Source organism: Meles meles, chromosome 9, assembly GCF_922984935.1.
Source record: "Meles meles chromosome 9, mMelMel3.1 paternal haplotype, whole genome shotgun sequence".
Lineage (NCBI taxonomy): Eukaryota > Metazoa > Chordata > Mammalia > Carnivora > Mustelidae > Meles > Meles meles.
Genome location: NC_060074.1, coordinates 47,349,725 through 47,369,202, shown reverse-complemented (window position 1 = coordinate 47,369,202; position 19,478 = coordinate 47,349,725). Strand labels below are relative to the sequence as shown.

The 19,478-nt window shown below is 50.9% G+C and overlaps 1 protein-coding gene across 19 annotated transcripts in view; it reads right to left on the bottom strand.

Annotated features, from left to right (window-relative positions):
• SNED1 (sushi, nidogen and EGF like domains 1) overlaps positions 1–19,478 on the bottom strand; it is an 81,225-nt gene that overhangs the window by 3,283 nt on the left and 58,464 nt on the right. For 9 of the 19 annotated variants that reach the window (XM_046019622.1, XM_046019621.1, XM_046019620.1 and 6 more), the window contains 10 exons: positions 18,909–19,092; positions 17,280–17,392; positions 16,210–16,491; positions 14,912–15,056; positions 14,747–14,829; positions 13,059–13,172; positions 5,821–5,937; positions 5,186–5,273; positions 924–1,042; positions 10–53 (listed from right to left, as the gene is read on the bottom strand). In XM_046019622.1, the coding sequence (XP_045875578.1) occupies positions 28–53; positions 924–1,042; positions 5,186–5,273; positions 5,821–5,937; positions 13,059–13,172; positions 14,747–14,829; positions 14,912–15,056; positions 16,210–16,491; positions 17,280–17,392; positions 18,909–19,092 (1,271 nt within the window). In that variant the 3' untranslated portion in view covers positions 10–27. Of the gene's footprint in view, positions 1–9; positions 54–923; positions 1,043–5,185; positions 5,274–5,820; positions 5,938–13,058; positions 13,173–14,746; positions 14,830–14,911; positions 15,057–16,209; positions 16,492–17,279; positions 17,393–18,908; positions 19,093–19,478 lie in introns of those variants that run through there. The other 10 variants (XM_046019626.1, XM_046019625.1, XM_046019624.1 and 7 more) reach the window with 5 other exon arrangements.

Sequence of the window (19,478 nt, the reverse complement as noted above, 5' to 3'; positions counted from 1 at the left end):
GGAACGTACCTGTACCCTAAGATTTCTTCAGTGTTGGACTGTTACTGTGTTTCCTGAAATAGAGAAAGGTGGCTTATAAAAAAGAGATATACCTGGAACCCAGACTACCTGCTGGTGTCCTGTCTTTGCCTCACATATATTCCATTTTGGGGAGCACAGTCAGTGAGACACTGATGCAGAGATTAGCATTTTAGTCTATGTGTGTCACCTTGGATGGCTGTAAGTCATGGGAAGGAAAGCAGGGTATAGAAGAAGAAAGTGGAAGAGAGAGGTACTGCGCTAGGTCAAGCAGGTATTGAATTGCATTCCCGGACACTCTAATGCAAGCCCTAGGGGGTGTGGCTCCCGATGGATCTGTGCAGAGTGACTGGGGTGAGGAGTCTGCTGTTGGGAAGGCCCCCAACACATTCATGCAGCACATTATGTAATAATTCCTGTGACTCTCTTGAGCCCTCTGGGGAAAGAACCTGGCTGTGAGTGAGTAAAAAATAGAGATACACTATATATACAGTTATATACTTGCATCTGTCAATAATGTTCCATGCTTCCCAATTCTAGCACCAGAGTTACCCTGAGCACCCACCATGTGATCTCCTCCTAGCTCCCAGTGTGTGACCTTCCCCCAGCATCGACTGTGTGATTCCCTCCCAGCACCCACCGTGTGACCTCCCCCCAGCACCCACTGTGCAATCCCCTCCCAGCACCCACCATGTGACCCACCCCCCACGACCCACCGTGTGACTCCCCCAGCACCCACCATGCCCAGCTATACTGATCTGTATGTGTTCAGATGTACAGGTATGTGCTATGCAGGGCTACAAATCTGCACAGACAACACAGCCTGGCTTGGCCCACAGGACTGTGGCTCCCCCCAGTGTTCAGTCCCAAGCTCCCCTTGCCCTGCTACCCTGTGAACTACAGACCGGACACACTGTGGGCCTCCGCCCCGAGATGGCACCTGTTTGGGGTTTTCTTGACGCTTGTGCTTTCACAGCTCTCTTTGAAGCAGATGTCCTGATGCACTTTGTAGACTCTTTTGTACCTGTGTCACAAGAAAGTTGTTAAAGCTGGAAACTAGAGCAGAGTGTTGCCCAGCTGCTTCAGCTAGGCTACTTCCACCCACCAGTCACTGTGCAGGTGTTTGACAGAAAGGCTATTAGTTTCCTACTAAAACTTTACCTCATAGGGATGTGTTAAAATGTCCAACATGAAAGTCATGTAATTAAAAAAAAATTAACTTCATTAAGGTATGATACATAAGATACATAAGATACTTCCATTTTGAGTTTACATTTTTGAGGAGTGTGGACAAAATATTATGATATTAAGAGATAAAATGAGAGATTTTGAGGACATGTCCCGCTTGAGGCAGTTCACTCAGCGGTGAAGACTTGAGACAGCGCAAGGTCACTCCTGGGTCCTAAGGGTAGTTCTTGGAGAAGTTGGAGAGCCCTGAAGATGCAGGTGTTTGATGTGTGCTGTGTAGACTTCTAGCCCCTCCTCCCATTTATTAACTAGTCCCCTTTGAGTGTATCTCTGGAACTTAGACCTCAGTTTTGTGTGGAATGGGAATTACTCATACTACTTCTCTCATAAATTTGTAGATGGTAATGAACAGGGAAGTGTTTCTGTTCTTGTTAAAGCTCTCAAATGTCAGAGCTGTTGAAAAGAGAGATCCAGGGAGTTTGATGGGCAAAGCTCCAACTCATGCTCAGTCTGGGACAGCCCATGGGATTTAAGGCCTTTGGTGAGACTTCTGCTTTTGGTCTTCAGGGAGTAACAGGATTTGGAATTAACCCCCCAGTTTGAACAACCAGAGAATTGGGCAAAATATTAAAAGCAGTTCTTTTCAGATGTTAGAAAGCAGTGCGAGATTATGATTCTTGAGAGAAGGGAAACAAATGAGCTCTGTGATCTCCCTAGAGTTTGGTCCAGAAGCACTTTTTGGATTACATTGCAGGGTGGTTGAGGGGAGGAGAGGGTTGGGTGGAAGGCAAGCAAGGGTCATAGTGAGCTGCGGAGGCAGAGGCAGCTAGAGTGTGTGGGGCACTGGGGAGGAGGGAGCTATGCAGAGGAAGAGCTCCTGAGGCCAGAACAGGAATCCCTTTGAAGATGAAACTGTGCACACATAAGGGAAAACCCCGTGAGGCTGGGCAAGGAGAACTACAGAGAAGCTGAACAGCTGAGTTACTGCAGTCCATTCACGAACTAGAAACTCCAGAAAGCCCATGGCTTAGAAGTGGAGCAAAATTAACCCAGAATTAAGGTTAAACCACCCTAAAAAGCTTCCAAAGGACCAGACTAAAATTAACCACCTTGGAGAACAAAATGAAACATTTTGGGAAATAAACATAAAACTTAGCATTCAGGACCAAAAGGTTAAAAAGTCCAGCATCCAACAAAAAAATGACAAGATATTCAAAGGCTCATACAAAGCTTCAAGAAAAGTGTGACCCATAGGCCGCAAATAGTAATTAAATAGAAAGACACCCAGAGGTGAGAGCAATGGCAGGAACAGCAGACAAGGCCCTCAAAACATGTTAAAGATTTGGTCCCACCTGTTCAGTGATCTGAAGGAAAATAGAAACAATGAGAAGAGAAATGGAGGACCCAAGAAAGGACTAAATGGAATTTCTAGAGATGATAACACCCAGAGTGTGAGATGAAGGTCTTACGGAAGGGAGTTAGTGGTAGGTTACAACGGCAGTCCAGAGGACAGACCACAGGATCCGAAGGCCCTGCTGTGGAATCAAGGCACAACTAAGTAGAGAGAAGGATGGCCTCAGTCTAATACCTGCGTGACTGGAGTTGCAGGAGAGGAGAGAAATGAATGGATGGGGAAAATGCCTGAAGAACTAATGGCCCAAATTTTCCAGAGTTGATGAAAACCAAGACCCCAGAGACAGAAGCTTAACAAAGTCTTGTGAGCAAAAACACGTACACAGCCATGGCAGAGCGCATCACAGTTAGTTTCCCAGCAATGGTAGTAAAGAGACATCAGAGCAGCCACGGGGCCGGGGCACACACGCTCACCCGTGAGAATGAGCACAGCCATCCCAAGGCAGAAAACAGGCACTCTCGAGTGCCAAGAAAATATTCTCAGCCAGGAATTCTATACTTGGCAAATATATCCTCCAAAAATGGAGGTGAAACAGAACCCTTTACAGACAGACCAGAGCAGAAAGGGTTCCTCACCGGCAGACCTGCATTATACGAAAAGTCACAGTGAGTTCTGGAGGCAAAGGTCAATAGTACCCAAGGGCATCTCGGGTCTGTAAAATAGTGCCGGGTGCTGGGAATGGTAAACACAGACAAACAAAAGACGTTCTACTCAACAGTGTTTACAAAGATAACTGTTTTTGGGGAGCAAACATACCATATCATGAGTCATAGACTATGAGTGAGTAGCGCATCTGGCTGTGAGAGCTGGGTGCACGAGGGGAAGTGGAGCCCGCTACTGCAGGATCCCTTCCAGGACACTGAGGTCAGAGAGCAACAGCAAACGGATATTGTGGGGGGTTGAAAGTATACTGCAAATCCCACAGCAGCCACTAGAAAGTTAAACCAGACAAGTATAACCAGTGAACCAACAATGCTGGCAAATTAGAAGGCTAAGGAAGAATTAATCCCAAAGTAGGCAGGGAAAGAGAAATAAAGGAAAAATGGTCAGATAAGACACATAGAAAGCACCCAGCAATGTGGTGGATTTAAACCCAATCACATTATCATTATAGTAACAGGTAATGGTACAGACACTCCAGTAAAAACCAGAGATGTCAGATATAAAGCAAGACCCAACTATGTGCCAAATATAAGAGAGTGATGTTCAGACCCATATGCGTTATGTGAAAGTATGAAAAGCTGTTGACAGGGCCCGGGCTCTTGTTGTCAGTTACTTGGTGGTCCTAGTGGGTAACTAGCAAGCACTGGGGTCACTGGCACAGTTGGAATATGGGGGGCACTGTGGATTAGGGCTGCAATTCCACAGAACCCAAATTCAGATGGTCTGTGCACATGGATCCTCAGGGCCCAGTGCAGATCAGGATGTATTTTCCTGTGCTGGGTTAAGTCTGGCTTCATGTCCAAGTTCAAATCAAGCCTTCTACCTGGCTTTCCTACATCCCATTCAGGGTGACCTTCAGACACAATCGAACAGCTCACTCCTCTGCTCTGCATCCTCAGTAGCTCCCATTTCAAAAGAACATAGGCTATAATCCTTCCAAGGGCCTCCAAAGCCCTGCTGGGCTCTCCCTTGGTCTCCTCCAGCCCCACTGGCCTCCTTGCTGCTCCTCAGACAAGCAGACATACTCCTGATCTTGGGCCTTGGCAACTGATAATTTGAATTTCTGGAAGGTTCTTCCTTCAGATATCCCCTCCATGTCTGTTCAATGTTTCCATGAGAGTTCCCGACACCCTGTTGAATGCTGCAGCCGGCCCTCCCTGTCCCCAACCCTGGCTCTCCTCTGCCCACCTATTCATCTCTTCCTTTTCCCCAGCCCTAACCACTTTCTAGAACACTGCGTAACATCCTTCTGCTCCCTGTGTTCCGCCTCCCATGTCTATGGTGTACAGATTGCAAGGGCAGGCTTTGGCCAATTCTGCTCACTGCCATGTGCTGAGTGTCTGGAGCTGTGCCTGGCACACGGTAGGGGCTGATAAGAATATGCTGACTGAATATATTATAAGTGTGAACCACAGAGTCACAGAGTGTTAATAAGGAAGGTCCTACATGGTGAACCAGGCAAGCTTTCCCTGTACAGCCCATTTTACAGATGGGGAAACTGAGGCATGAATGTCATGACTTAATGGCAGGGTGGAGACTCAAGTTCTCCTGTGCTGTTGTTGATCTTTCCAGTGGGCTCTGAGGCAGAGAGGAGAGGAATGTCATTTCCTGGCATTGATGTACTTGTGGCCCTGCCATCCACTGGAGAGGGACTGATGCCATTTGAGGGTGTGGGAAAGGAAGGCCCCAGGGCTCAGCCAGGAGACTGGCATTCCCTGCACAGGTTCAGAGCCTCAGCTTCCTGATTCATCAGCTGGAAGGAATGGGTACAAGCCCTTATATCACCCTGACCCCTAGGTCTCCTCAGTTCTTATGAGTGTGGGTGAACTGGACTTAATGAAGGCACTTCTCTGGAAGTCAAGAACTTCCCACAAATGTGGTGAAATCAGGAAAGAAACTTACATGTGGTGACAGGCGCCTCCTTCCCAGACCGGCACGGCCTTTGTCTCTGAGAAGAGCCGAGTGCAGGGCTGGGGCACCTTTTTACAGGCTGCCGGCACAAAGGAAAAGGGGCTTACAGGGGCGCCATGCTGAGCAAGTGCTCTTCCTGCACCCCAGGAGGGCGCTCTTCCTGCAACTGCGGGGTGCTTGAGTCCCAGAAGCCCCTAGGCTGTTTTCCCTTAGGGCTGGCAGGAGTCTGACAGGCCGTGGGATAGTGCAACTGGTATGGGGGCTTCTGTCCACCCACCTCCCATCTTCAGTCCCATGTTCTTAGGGAGGGAGGCCTGTGGCTCTTTCCATCTTACCACCATGTTTGGTCCCCAAAGCAAAGAGCCCCCTGCACCCACCTCTGGCTATGGGGCGCTCCATGTCCCTTGCTTTCTGGCTACCTGCAGACCCCCTGCTTATCTGGGCAGCTTTGGGGCGGTGAGAGGCCGAGTGGCTCACTGCCTCTGAATATCCCTGTCTGGGGCACTGAGGCTGGGCCGGCCCCTGTCCTGGCATCTTGAGGTTTGAGGTCCTTGTGGCAAACCCACTCTAGTAGGCCTAGCACAGCCTGTTGTGACAGGTGTCTTGAGGCATGGTCCCCGACTTACCAAGCTCACAGCGTCTGCCTTTGAACCCTGGGTTGCAGTCACAGCTGTGGGTGTCCACACCTGGCACACAGGTGCCTCCATTCTGACAAGGATTTTCTGAACAGTTCCCAGGGGTGTCTGTGAACAGGCCATGAGCAGTTAGTTGTCAGGACCCCAGAAGGCAGCCTATTAGCATTCCCATTTCTCTGTACCCCTCTCTCTTGTTAAAGAATTTCAAAGCAGTTCACAGAAACCATTTCACCTATAAATACAGCAAGTATCTAATACGTACAGACTTGACAAACTTGACAACAACAACTTGACAAACAACAACCCTATTATTGTGAAATCAGCAGTAGCTCCTTAATACCATAAGAAATTTCAATCCTTGTTCAGGTTTCCCTATCATCTTAAAAATGTCATTTCCAGTGGTCTGATCTCATTAGGAATCTTAAGTCCCCACTGCCATAGTTTGATGTGTCTCTCTTTTAATCTGTAACTTTTCATTTTCCTTCCCTCTGCATTTATTCTACCCCCCCCCCCCCGCCTTATTAAAGAAACCAGGTCATTTGTCCTATAGAATCCCTCTCCTGGATTTTACCTAATGCTTTCTTGTGGCATTAACTCATCCCCCATCTCCACATTTTCTGTAAATTGATGATCAGAGAGAGGGGCTTGATAGGATTCAGGTTCAAGCAGTCTTTGCAAGACTGCTTCACCCTTCAGCCACTCCAGGAGGCGCGACAGGTCTCCAGTTCCAGTTTTAGTGATGTGAGAACTGATTGTAAGTTTAGCATTGGCAGCCTGATTAATCCAGGAGGAAATTCTGATAGGCTCTGCACCGGATGGCTTGAGCGGCCACGGAGATCTTGAGTCTAGGTCACAGATCCATCATCTAACCCAGCCTGTCACTCTTCTGTCTCTGTAGCCAGAAAGTCTTCTATGAAGACCTTTTTTCCCTGGCCCACCACCTGGTCACCCTGAATTATAATCCATCCAGGCAAGGCCAGACAAGTGCTTCATTCCTATCCTTTATTTGTATACTTGGAAAGTAAGCATTGGTCCCCAGCCAGCTCTAGGGACCAGCATGTTGTGCTTTCTTTCAGCATTATTATGAACTCATAGATTCTTACATATTTGATGGGGGTCAGTTGTCTGCTGCCATTAGTTTTTTTGATGCCCCAGGTACCCATATTAAGCCTGTGGGAGTCTTCCAGGTTGACTCCTGTGCCCTTTAGACAAGATCCCTATTGTTTTTGAAAAGCTTGCTTGTTTTACAAGTATGTCCTGGGCACATTTTGTCCATATTCTGCTTCAGGCTTTGAATCAGCCACTTCTCAAAGACCTCTGGTTCCTTTTATTGGGCTTCTAGAGCCCATAGTCTGGGTGCCTGAGGTGCTCACTGCTCCTGGGGGGGGGGGGGTCAGTGCTTGAGAAGTTTTTAGTAGAACTAGGAACTTAGATTTAAGAATAAATATAAGCAAATTGTGAGTTTGGGAAACACAGGCCTTTACTTCCTTGATTTTGGGGCGCCTGGGTGGCTCGGTGGGTTGGGGCCTCTGCCTTCGGCTCAGGTCATGATCCCAGGGTCTTGGGATTGAGCCCTGCATCGGGCTCTCTGCTCAGCGGGGAGCCTGCTTCCTCCTCTCTCTCTCTCTGCCTGCCTCTCTGCCTACTTGTGATCTCTGTCTGTCAAATAAATAAATAAAATCTTTAAAAAAAATTTTTTTTTTAAAAATTTAAAAAAGATTTTATTTGAGAGAGAATGAGCATTGGGGGGGGGGAGGGGCAGAAAGAGAAGCAGACTCCCTGCTCAGCAAGGAGCCCCACCTGGGGCCTGATCCCAGGACCTTGAGATTATTGAGCATCTGAAGGCAGATGCTCAACCAACTGAGCCACCCAGGCACCCCTTAACTTCCTTGATTTTATATTGTGTCTCTTTACACTGAAAATCTTGGTGACATTGATACAATTATTTTCATTACTCCACAATGTACATGTAACCATTCTAAAAAAATTACCAGCACTACTACTAGCATTAAGAGCTTTGAGTGCCACTTTAAATTTCTTGCAATCCTTGTAATAAGTTATTAGAATATATCCCTCTAGGAATGAATGACTAGAAGACTATTTTTAAAATCACTTGAGATACCTTTTTCCTATGTGGTTATGCCATCAACAGGATAAATGAGTTTATTGCAGTTTGTTTTCAATTTTTAGGTGTTGCTTTTTATGTGTGTCATTAAAAATTTTCCCCTTGGTTCTAAAATCTAAAATACAGAGATACATTCTGAGAAGTCTAGCATCCATCTCCATACTTTTACTTCCTTGTTCTTTCCTTCCTCATATAAATATTTTTTATTAGTTTTACTTATTTTAAATATAAGAAAATAGGTATATTTATATTTCCCTTCACCACTTTCTTATACAAAGGGGATACCCTAAACACTGTTCTGCACATGACATTTTAAAAACCATTTTGTTGAGATAGAACTTAAATACCATATAATTCACCCATTTTAAGTTCTTAGCATATTCAAAGATATGTGCACCCATCAAAGTAGTCAATTTTGGAATGTTTTTATCATTTTGGAAAGAAACCGCCTACCCTTTAGCTGTCGCTCTCTGTACCTTTACCCCCACCCTCAGTGCCAAGCAACCACTGATCTACTTCCTGTCACTGTAGATTTCCCTATTCTGGACTTCCATAGGAATGGAATCATATGGAGTCCTTTGTGACTAGCTTCTTTTACTTATGATGTTTTCAAGGTTCATCTTATCTTGTAGCCTGTGTCAGTATTTCATATGGTGGGATAATGTTCCATTGTGTGGATAGACCATGTTTTGTTTATTCATTCATCAGTTGGGGACATTTTGGTTGTTTCCATCTTTTGGCAATGGTGAATGATGCTATTACGAACATTCATGTACAGGTCCCTGTGTGGGCATCTGTTTTTATTTCTCTTGGATATATACATACCTAGGAGTATATACCTAGGGATTTTCTGGGTCATATGATAACTCTGTGTTTAATTCTTTGAGGAATGACTAGACTCTCGTTTACCCCAAAGCAGTTGTACCACTCTGCATTCCCGCCAGCAGTGTTTGCAGTTCTAGCTTTTACACATCCTCACTGTGCTCGCTGCATCTCTTCATTCCAGCCATCCTAGCTGCTGTGAAGTGGCATCTCACTGTGGTCTTGATTAGCATTTCCCTGATGACTGATGATGTCAGTCATCTTTTTCATGGGCTTCTTGGCCATTTGTTTATCCTTCTTGGATAAACAAATGTTCAGATCCTTTGCCTATTTCTTAATTGGGTTATTTTCCTTTTATTCAGTCACATGAGTTACTTATGTAGTTTACATACAAATGCCTTTCATGTATATGATTTGCAGATATTTTCTCTCATTCTCTGGGTTTCCTTCTCATGCCCTGATGGCATCCTTTGAAGCACAAAAAGTTTTACAGTGTCTTTTTTTTTCTCTTTTGTTGCTCATGCTTTTGGTATCATATCTAAAATCTTTTGCCACATTCAAGGTCATGAAGATTTAAACATGTCTTTTCCTAAGAGTTTTATAGTTTTAGTTGTTAGATTTAGGTATTTGATCTGTTTTGAGTTTATTTTGTATATGGTGTGAGGTCGGGGTCTGACTTTCTTTTCTTTTGCATGTAGATATCCAGTGTTCCCTTCCTCCATTGAATGGTCTTGGCCCCTTGTTGAGATCAGTTGACCACAGATGTATGGGTTTATTTCTTGACTCAATTCTATTCTGTTTATCATAAGTCCGTCCTTCTGCCGGTTTCTCACTGACCTGATTACCATTGCTTTGTAGTAAGTTTTGACAATAGGGGGTCAAATAGGACATGAAATTTAGACACTATAAACAATTTTCCAGAGATATTTTATGACAACCTTATAGAACATGGCAGTGTGCAGGGGTATTTAGAACCTGTGAGCCTGTGCCAGCAGTCCTCACCCTTTGTAACTGGGACACCAGGCTGCAGAGCCTGACTGATAATTTGTTCCACTCCTGGGCAGCTGAGGCCTGAAGACTACAGTTCCTACAGCAGTGGGATTTCTCCCAGGGCACTGCCCACTATAGCCTCACCCTGTGAAGCCTGAGTTTGTTGTAACATGCATGCCCATTAAAGTAAAAACAAACAAAACAAAGATGGCTATTTTGAACAGGGTAGGAGACAGGGATATGGCTGCAGTCTGGAGTGGTGGCAGTGGGTGGCTCCTATGTGACAATAAGTTACAGAGTAAAGAGGTTTAAGTTCTGCCCTTGCCTGCTGTTGGCCAAGGATGGAAACTACCTGCCTCTCTCTGGTGTCCAGGGGATAAAACCAGGAGAGTTCCAAAGCCCTTTTGGGGTGAGGATTGGGGAAAAGAGGAAGAATTTGACTAGTCTTAGTGTCCACTCCAGATCTCCATGATGGCAGGTTATAATCTTGGGAACCCTCCTCCTCTCTATGAGCTACCATGAGCTGTGGCATACCAAAGGTCCGGCCCTAACCTGGGAGTTGCTTGATGAGAAAACGCCATTCAAGAGTGTTAATTGTGGGGGCGCCTGGGTGGCTCAGTGGATTAAGCCGCTGCCTTCGGCTCGGGTCATGATCTCAGGGTCCTGGGATCGAGCCCCGCATCGGGCTCTCTGCTCCGCGGGGAGCCTGCTTCCTCCTCTCTCTGCCTGCCTCTCTGCCTACTTGTGATCTCTCTCTCTGTCAAATAAATAAATAAAAATCTTTAAAAAAAAAAAAAAAAAAGAGTGTTAATTGTGCCCTTTGGGTGTCTAGGGCTCTCTGGAGATCCTCCTTTCCATGAGAAAGAAAAGTCTAATAGCTTTCAGAGAAAATAGGCAGATACCCTACAAGGAAACAAGAGCAAGACTGACACGCAAGGAGAGCAACACTGGACAGAAGATGACAAGGGAAGTGTTTGAAGAACTAAAGGTAGAGGACCTCTGAACCTCCACTCCAGTTGCCCTCCAAATGTGAGAGCTACTAAGTATTTTCAGGCATATAGGGCCTCAAACATTTGGCCATGTAAAGTACCAATAAGTACTTTGATGGGACTTGATAAGATGATTGTAAACTTTTATAGAAGACCAAGAGCAGGTGACACCGAGGTCAAAGGGAGCAGGTGGGCACTGCGGGACAGCAAACCTCCCTAAACATAATGCCATTGAAATCCCTGGGTTGGGTCTAGGAAGTCCAAACAGTGGATCAGAGCAGTGGACCCAGAGCCTTTGGTCAATACCAATGAAAGATGCTTGATTGTATCAGCATCCAAGAGACACAAATCCAGATCCCAAGGGGTGCCCTTCACACCCATGCTGCTGGCAGGATCTGGAAACCCAGCAAGATCAAGTCTGGAAAGACTGTATTAACCACGTCTCTTGGTCAGGCTGGACAACTGTCAACTGATGTCCCCACTTAGAAAACAATTTAGTGTCTTCTTGTGACTGGGACTTTCATACATCCTATGCCCTAGTATCTGTATTGCACACGTGCCAGAAGACATATGTAAGAAGAGCAGAGCGGCCCAGGGACCATCTGAGCCAAGCAGACGAGGCCACGATGAGGTTACCGGCGGACCAGATGTTCAGTAGGGAATAAGGGAGCTGCGTCCACACACAGCAGCACTGATCAGCTTCACTGCAGACATGCAGCGAGAACACAGGTCAGGGAGGCTGTACACAGCCAGGCTCTCACCTTGTAACAAGAAACCTACAGTTGTTCAGGCACACATGGATATGTAGCGAGAGCCTTCCTCCCCACTGCCCACCCTACAGCAGAGCAAAGGGACTGTAAACACGAAATCCAGGCTCGAGGTGAACAGGGGGACAACGGCAAGATATGAGTTCCTACTCATGTTCTAGTTCATGGGTTCCAGATCTAAAGGCCATCATCTTATCAAAAGCTAAATTACTAAAAAAAAAAAAAAATGCTAACTTACTAAACTAAATAAAAGGTGCTGTCATGGACCCATATCAGATGTAACAGGAACAAAAAACCGTGATTCACTGGGTGCACCTGGAGGCTGTTAATGATTTTTTCCCCCTATTTATCACCTAAAATCACTTTTGCCCATCCCCTGGCCATCCTACATCCCTTACGTTAGCAAACACTGCAGACTACAGGGACATCTGGGGCCCGTCTGGTACCCCCTTGAACCTCTCCAGAAGGCACCCAGGAGAGGTCATTCATATCCCAATAGTTCCTGAGTTTTATGAAATGAAATGTCTAATATTGGGGAGGGCTAACAACACAACTGTCCAATGAAACGTGCTTTTCTCACTTATGAGGCAATGGCAACATGCTTGTCTTTACTCTGAACCCCACCTTAACTAACAGAATCATTCCCTGGCTGCATCTGACTCTTGCTGCTTGCCAGGGCCAGCCCCTGCTTCAGGCCTTGCACCATGAGGGGAGCCTGCTGGCTGTGGCTTTGCTGGGGCCACTGTCTGCCACCACACTCTCCAGCGCAGGTTCTCCTGATGCCTCTGTCCTTGGGTAGCCTGGGGCAGGTCTGCAGGTGGCATGTATCTTCAGATGGGGCATCCTGGGCACTTGGCTCACCCTTAGTGAGCACCCTGCCTGCCTTGTGGTCTGGTTGCTATGTGAGCAGACTCTGAACCACTGGGTCCTAGAAGAACTGTCCCTGGAGGGCCAGAGCCCCAACGGTTAGAGCAAGGAGGAAGGTAGAGCCAGAGTCTGAGTTGGTGTAAGGAACACATGCCCAAAGGGGAAATGCCCTGTAAGAATGTCCTGCAGGGGTGTTGCGGCATGCTGCAGGGGTGGGTCTCCCCAGACAGGCCCGTGCCCCATGTGCCCAGCAAGGCCCTGCTGGCCCTGTGCGCCGAGCATGGGTCTGCCCGGCCACCCTCTGTGTGGAACAAACTCAGTGGCTGCCCCTCCATGTCCACTGTGTCCTGCTGCACATCTCCTCTGTGGAGAGGTACGGGGTGAACTCAGCTTTATGTGGAGGGAAGGAGGGGCCATCTCTGCAGTGGAGGGCCAGTCCCTCCAAGGCAGACCTGGGTAGTCTGGGGGGCTCTGCTTTCCAGGCTTATTCCTTGTCTGTAAAAGCGTCATCTAGTTCACACCACCCTTTCCAGAAAGACGAGCTTGGTTACTCCTTGGGCAGCTCTCAGTCTGCCACTTCTTCACTATGGGTGTCCCCCCGCCCCCACCTATGGCCCTTAAGGCCCCCCTCGGATGGTCAGCTCTGAAAGTCCACGCCTGCTGACTTACTTTCCCCATCCTTGTCACTGCCGTGTTCAGGAAGCTGGAGGGCCAGGCTGACCTGCTCAGGCACCTGCTTCGGGGCCTCCTCCATGTTTTCAAGCTGCACCGGAGCCGTGGGTTCTAGGAGAAATCAGAATGTTCCAGTGTGCTGACCCCAAAGCTTTCTGCCTCATGCCCAGGATTGTTCTTGGGCTGCCTTCTAGAGCTGCTTCTCTCCCTTGGGGTATAGAGATTGCTATGGTAAGGGCTTGGTGTGGCCCATTCATCTGCTGACCATCCCCACCATTGGGGCAGAGTCCCCTAGGCCCCAGAGCTGCCTTCAGCAGGATAGCTTTTCTCCAGGTGGGGGCCAGTCCTAACCCTCCTGCTGAACCTCACAGCTGCTTTGGTGAAGGTCACTGGTGACCTGAGGCTGGGCCAAATGTCCTATCTGACCCAGTGGCCCCATCCTTCCAGGTTGGGGTGTGCTGTGCTGATGCTGTGCTATCCTTCTTATGGTCAAATTCCACTCTCTGCTCCCTCCACCCCTGCTTCTTGGGGCTGTGGTGCTTCTTCCCTCTACATCTACCCTCAGGCAGACCTTGCACTTGGCCAACCCTAAATGCAAGTCAGCTTCTCTGTGGGGTCCCTGCCTGTGCGCTTGGGCTTTTTATGATTACTTCTGTGGCTTTAGGAGGGTGTCTGGGTCACAGCCCAGGCTGCCCATCTTCCCAGACACCTCTTCCTGGTCATCATGTCTGCTGAGCCCTTCTGCTCCTTCTCTGCTGGTCATGGGGGCTGCGATGCCCCCACCTGCTCATCACTGACCCTCTTCTTCCCTGGCCTGGGAATGTTTGTGCTAGTTGAGAATTCTCACTAAACTGGTAATTAGGTTCTGTGCCAGGGAATTCCGTGAGAACAGGACCTGGTTTACAGGTGAGGACAGGGCCTGGGCTGCCCTGCCTAGGGTCCTAAAGGGCCTTGAGGGCAGGGGCAGCCCATGGGCATGCAGCTCCTGGCCTGCTGTGCCACAGTCTTGGGGAACACCTTCTAGCCCAACCCCTCCTGCTAAACCATGTGAGAAGAGGCCAGGCCATCTCAACCCAGCACTCATGCCCTGTGGTGCTAGGGCCAGGCAGAGCGGCCCGCTGGTCTGCCACAGGTGGTCCATTAGTCCAGGCTGAGCAGGATCTGAACCTGGGACACAGTCTCTTATGTGATGGAGATGTGCAGTCTGCAGACTGTAACGTGCGTGCCAATCACTTGACTTCTTATTAAACACAGATTCCAACTGCACAGCTCAGGGTGGGATCCTGTCCATCTAGAAGCCCCCTGGGGCAAGGCTGGTGCTCCTGGTCTGAGTACCTCGCTTTGAGTAGCAAGGAGTTAGATGGTACTGCGTTCTCTTGCTTCCTGCTCGCTAAGCTACACTGGGACTCCTGGCTTGGCAAGCCCAGCTTCTCCGCCTCAAGCCTCCTCCTGACCCTGAGCCCTGCCAACAGCCTGCACTCCAAACCATTCTGCCATATCGGGATGGCCCCTACGAGCCTGTGCAGATGAAAGGGCCTGCGTTGTGCTGCGTCCCTGTTGGAGGTGGTGTCCAGTGCTTGGGGTGGTCTTTAAGCCCAGGTGTTGGGGCCTCATCCCTCATCATGCTGGGGACATGGGCCTGAGGAGGTGGCAGTGAGGCCCCTGGGGCTGGCCGAGGCACTCACGCGATCTCACGGTGACCGATTTGCCAGGCGAGCCCCCAAACTTGGCACTCACTCGCCCTCTGCCGTCCACCAGCTCTGAGAACCTGCCAAGGGAGTCACCATGGGTCACCGCCACAGAGTGCATGCCTGGGGCCACGCGCTCTGAGGGGATGGCCGAGGCTGCACCTGGGGGCCGGGGTCTGGGTTTCAGGCGCGTCGCGGTCACTGAGCAGGCGCAGCTCTGGCAGGCGTGCGGGCGGGGGTCTGTTTCTGAGCACTCGGGGATGTAGTCCCTCCCTGTGCCAGCGTCTGTCGGCGCCGTCCCTCGAGGCTGCAGGTGGGTGGGAGGAGTGGGTGGCTGCATGAGGCTGGTCCCGCCAGGCCTCTTAGAGGGGAGCATTGGAGATGGTGTGTGTGGCCCCGAGGCCTCTTGGTGGCTTTGTGGGACCTCATGGGTTCGTGGCTTTCTAGGAAGCCCAAGCCCTGCTCCCTGCCCACCCCCTGCATCCCATCCCAGGAGTCAGAGGGCCAGCTCGTCTAGCCCACCCTAGGCCCAGGATCTCCACCTGCAGGGCATGGCCAGCCACTCGGACCTGACAGGACACCCCCACATGCCCAGAGAGTGAGGATGAGGCTTCTCTGTGTGTCCTTGTTTCCTAACTGTGCCCCCAGCCCTCCCTTGGGCAGGTATGGCTGCAGCTGCATAGGGTCTGACCCTCTTGCATGGTGCCCGTGCATCTGCTCTTGAGAGTTCTGTTCTGCCCCAGTCACTATCTGCCTCCCTGCACACTCGTTTCACCCCATTGCCCTCTCCACAGCGTCCGTCTAGATGCACCCTCTCCCTACAGCACCTTCTCCAGGCTCCAGCATGGCAACAGGGTCACGCAGGACCTGCTAGGACTCCACGGGCCTCCAGTGTGCTGGGGAGCAGACCACATCCTTAGTGTGGCCTGAGGCTCTGTGCTCCTCAGCTGTTTCCTCCCTCTGTATGTCCACGTGGGTATCCCTTCCTACCTCTCCCAGGCCACCCCTCCCCATGCCCATCCTGACCCTCTCTCCCATCTTTCTGTCCAGAGGCTCCTCATGGGTCAGGCCTGGCTATGAGGCCACTCCCTGGGGACAAGGTGAGGAGGGATATGCTTATGTTTACAAATTCCTAGTGCATGGACCCTGCACTGACTGTCCATGAATTCTTCCTTCCCCACTGATTTTCATACCCCCAAATTCTCCTGTGTGAACACAGTCCTGCTTTGTGGTTATCTGATGTTCCTGGGATGGTGTCGCCTGTGCGGGTCCTGGGGCTGAGCTGTCTCCTGGGCAAGGATGCTACACCCCAAGGAGGGCAGCCCAGCCTGCTGTTCTGGGTGCCCACAGTGAGCATGAGGGGCTGGGCCACCTTCATGGCCCCGTCAGTCCTGAACAGACCGCAAGTCCTGGCCTGCGTGCCATCCCTGCCCCACCATCCCTGGCAGGGCCATACTTACAGGTGATGATGTAGAGATAAGCAGGCTCACTGTGCAGTTGGTCGCCCTCAGCGCTCTGCACGGCGGTCACCGATAGCTGGTAGCGCTGTCCTGGCAGCAGGTCCCGCACCGTGTAGGATGTCAGCCTCCCGTTGGGGATGTAGCGGCTCTTGGTGCTCTGGCTGGTGGTCACATTGATGACATATGCCTCCAGCAAGGTACTGGGAGTGGGGGTATCCCAGACCACATGGGCAGAGGTGGCCGTGACTCTGGCGGCTGTCAGGTTTGCTGGCGGCAAGGGCCCTGATAGGCATGGAGCAGGGAAGGGAGGTGAAAGGGGCCACCACCAAGTTTAAAGATCTGACACCACTGCTGAAGTCTCCCGGAAGCCCCGTGTGGTCATGATGGACAACCTTACAGTCCTAAAGGATTCTGTAGAGGGGTGTTTGCAGCAGCACCTCCTTCTGCCCAAGAGACTCCCCAGCATGCTGCCGGGAAGAAGCCTGCACAGCCTGTCAGCGTCTTCTCCTTTTGATTGCCTAAGCCTGGCCATGTGCACCCTCCTCTGGGGTGTGGGAGGGGGCCAGGCAGGCAGGGAGTGGGCCAGGGTCCCAGCACTCAGGGTCAGTGCCAGGACTTGAGCCGGCCCTCACCACACTCCCCCACCCCACCATGGGCTGTCCATGTGCCTACCCCAGCTGGGCTGTCCCGGAACCTAGACTTTGTCCAGATCTTTCCTCCTTACCACACATCCCCCTTGTTCATGGGTCCCTCTGGTGTGGACAACATGACACACTGGCCCCCTCCACGTTGGAGTGGGAGGGGTGGTGAGGGCCAGGCTTCCTCCCCACCAGATACCCTGAAGACCAGAGAGTGGACACTGTGGGCATTCACCTGCATGCCCTCTGGCCTTTCGCCCAGCAGCCTTTGGGTGCTGGATAAACACCCAAGCAGAGGGCTTCCTGGGATGCCTGCCCTTCCTGGCACCTGTGGAAGGGACCTATGGGGTGCTAGGGCCACTTTGGTAGGACTTGGCTGGAGGGAGGTGAAAGCTTGCAAAGGTCCCGCAAGACCTGAGGTTGTGTACTCACGAGTCCACACATGCAGTGGGGTTGAGGCCAGGCTTTCAGTGGGAGGCTCCTGTCCCCCAAGCCCGCTGAGGGCTGTTGCCTGGATGGTGTATCTCCTTCCTGGCAGCAGGGACCTGTGGGCAGGAGGGCAGGGAAAGGCTCCGCTGCCAGACTGTAACTGCTCCCATACAGGCGGGCCTAGCTGTGGGTAATCCTGCAGGCGGCCTTCTGAATGACCAGATTTGTGGCCTGAGACCTGTGGGTTCCTCACATGGGAACTACTCCCTGATCTGTCTGTCTAGTACAGGGCAAGGGTCAAGAATGGCCCACACCTGCCCGGGATGGCTGTGGTGTAGAGGCCAGTGTTCAGGCAGGAGAGGCCAGAAAAGGGCACTTGGAGATCACTATGCAGAAGAGGGTCAATGAGCAGGCCCCACTGCCCTCCTGGGGGGCCCTTGGCAGGAGTTCCCGGCAGAATTCCCTGCACCCTCATTCATGAGAGGACCTTGCTGCCCACACAGCTCTGTGCAGTGTGGTTCATGCTAAGCACCCATTTCCTCCTGGGTGCCCCATGCCCAGCCCCCGATAAAAACCTTGGATGCTTTTTCTCTCATGGGCTCCCCTGAAGACAGCACCTCACACATCGTCATGCCTGCTGGTGGCCTGTGTGACTCCATGGGGAAGGGCCCTGGAAGCTCATCCTGGCCCACCGACTTCTCCCTTCCTGTGTGTTGCACTGTTTCTCTCTTGTGAATCCCAGTTGGGAGCACAGCCTCTGCTGAGTTTGGCAGGGCCCTAATGAGTCATGGGTGGTCCTGGGGACCCTGATTCAGTCACTAGGGTCTCATGTGTGTTTTTGTCACACCAGTCCTTGGAAGTGGGCAGTCCCCACAGAGCAGACCTGGGCGTCAGGGGTCAGAGGCACAGCTGACTATGTAGGGGTTTCCTCAACTGGCAGGCATAGATACCACAGCCAGTCTCCCTCCCCCACTCTCTTGTCTTCCAGCACTGCCCTCTAGCAGGTGTCAGAAGCCTCCCTGGCTGGCGAACCCGAGTGGGGCCGAGGCTGTGAAATCTGAGCCTTCACTGTGGGGCCATTCCAGCATTTACTTCAATCCTCAGCCAGTCTCAATGACTGACGTTCATGTGAGTTGTATTTACTTTGTAGTTTTGTTGTATTTGTAATAAGTAAACATAAGATGTTTACATACCTACTTTAAGGTTCTAACATACAATTTGAACAATATAAAAATTTAAGACAAGTGTAGGGGTACCCCGTGTCTCCCTTTCAGAGGGGCCTGCGTGACTCCAGCTACGATAGCCCTGTACCGCTCTCTGGGTGGCTTGGTCTCATTATCTGTGCGGGAGGCATGAACCCCAAGTTTTAGAGTGTCCCTGCTTTGTTGGGCACTTTCAAACACCTGTCTGGCAGCACCTGTGATGGGGCGAGGCAGGACTGAGGGCTGAGACAAAGTGGGGGCTCTGCTTGTCAGGGCTGAGCAGGTGCTTGTGAAACACAGGAGGCGCACACACACCCCTGCTTCTCAAGGCGGGTGGGGAAGGTGGGGAACGGCAGGGGAGGGGCACAGAGGGAGAAGGGAGGAAGCCCTAGAGCCCCGAGGGAAGGGAAGGCCGGCCCCCTGCTCTTACCCAAATGTGAACCTGTCCACACTCTTGTCCATATCAGTGGATTGGTCCTCCTGGGCCTCAGGATGCCGGATGGACACACGGACGCCACTGACAGTGGCATGACGGATCCTGTGCAGAGCCCACCGCACTGAGATGGTGCTGGCTGTCACATTGGTGACCTCGAGGCCCTCAACTGGGCGGGGTCCTGGGGGGCAACAGGCCCCTTAGCTGGTGGTGGCACCTCCTCGCTCCGGGGGAGGGCAGGTGCTTGAGACCATGAGACAGGACTCAGGAAGAGTGCTGGGTGGGGGGTCACCGAGAGGGGTCCAAGCGAGGCGCTGACCCATCTGGGCTTGCTGGCTGCGGCCTTCAGCCACAGAGGGACTAGGGTCAACCGGACAGGCTCCTGCCTGGGGTAGGGGTACAGGCAGCTTCACCAGAGGCCTGTGGTTTTGAGGCCGTGGGGTGGGGCCCTTGGGACACATGGACCATGGGGCCTTCTTTTTCTTTCCCCTGGCTGTTCTGGTTGCACTGACAGTGAACATTTGGGCGATGCTATAGCCTACCGAGGATAGGAGCTGGGGAAATCTT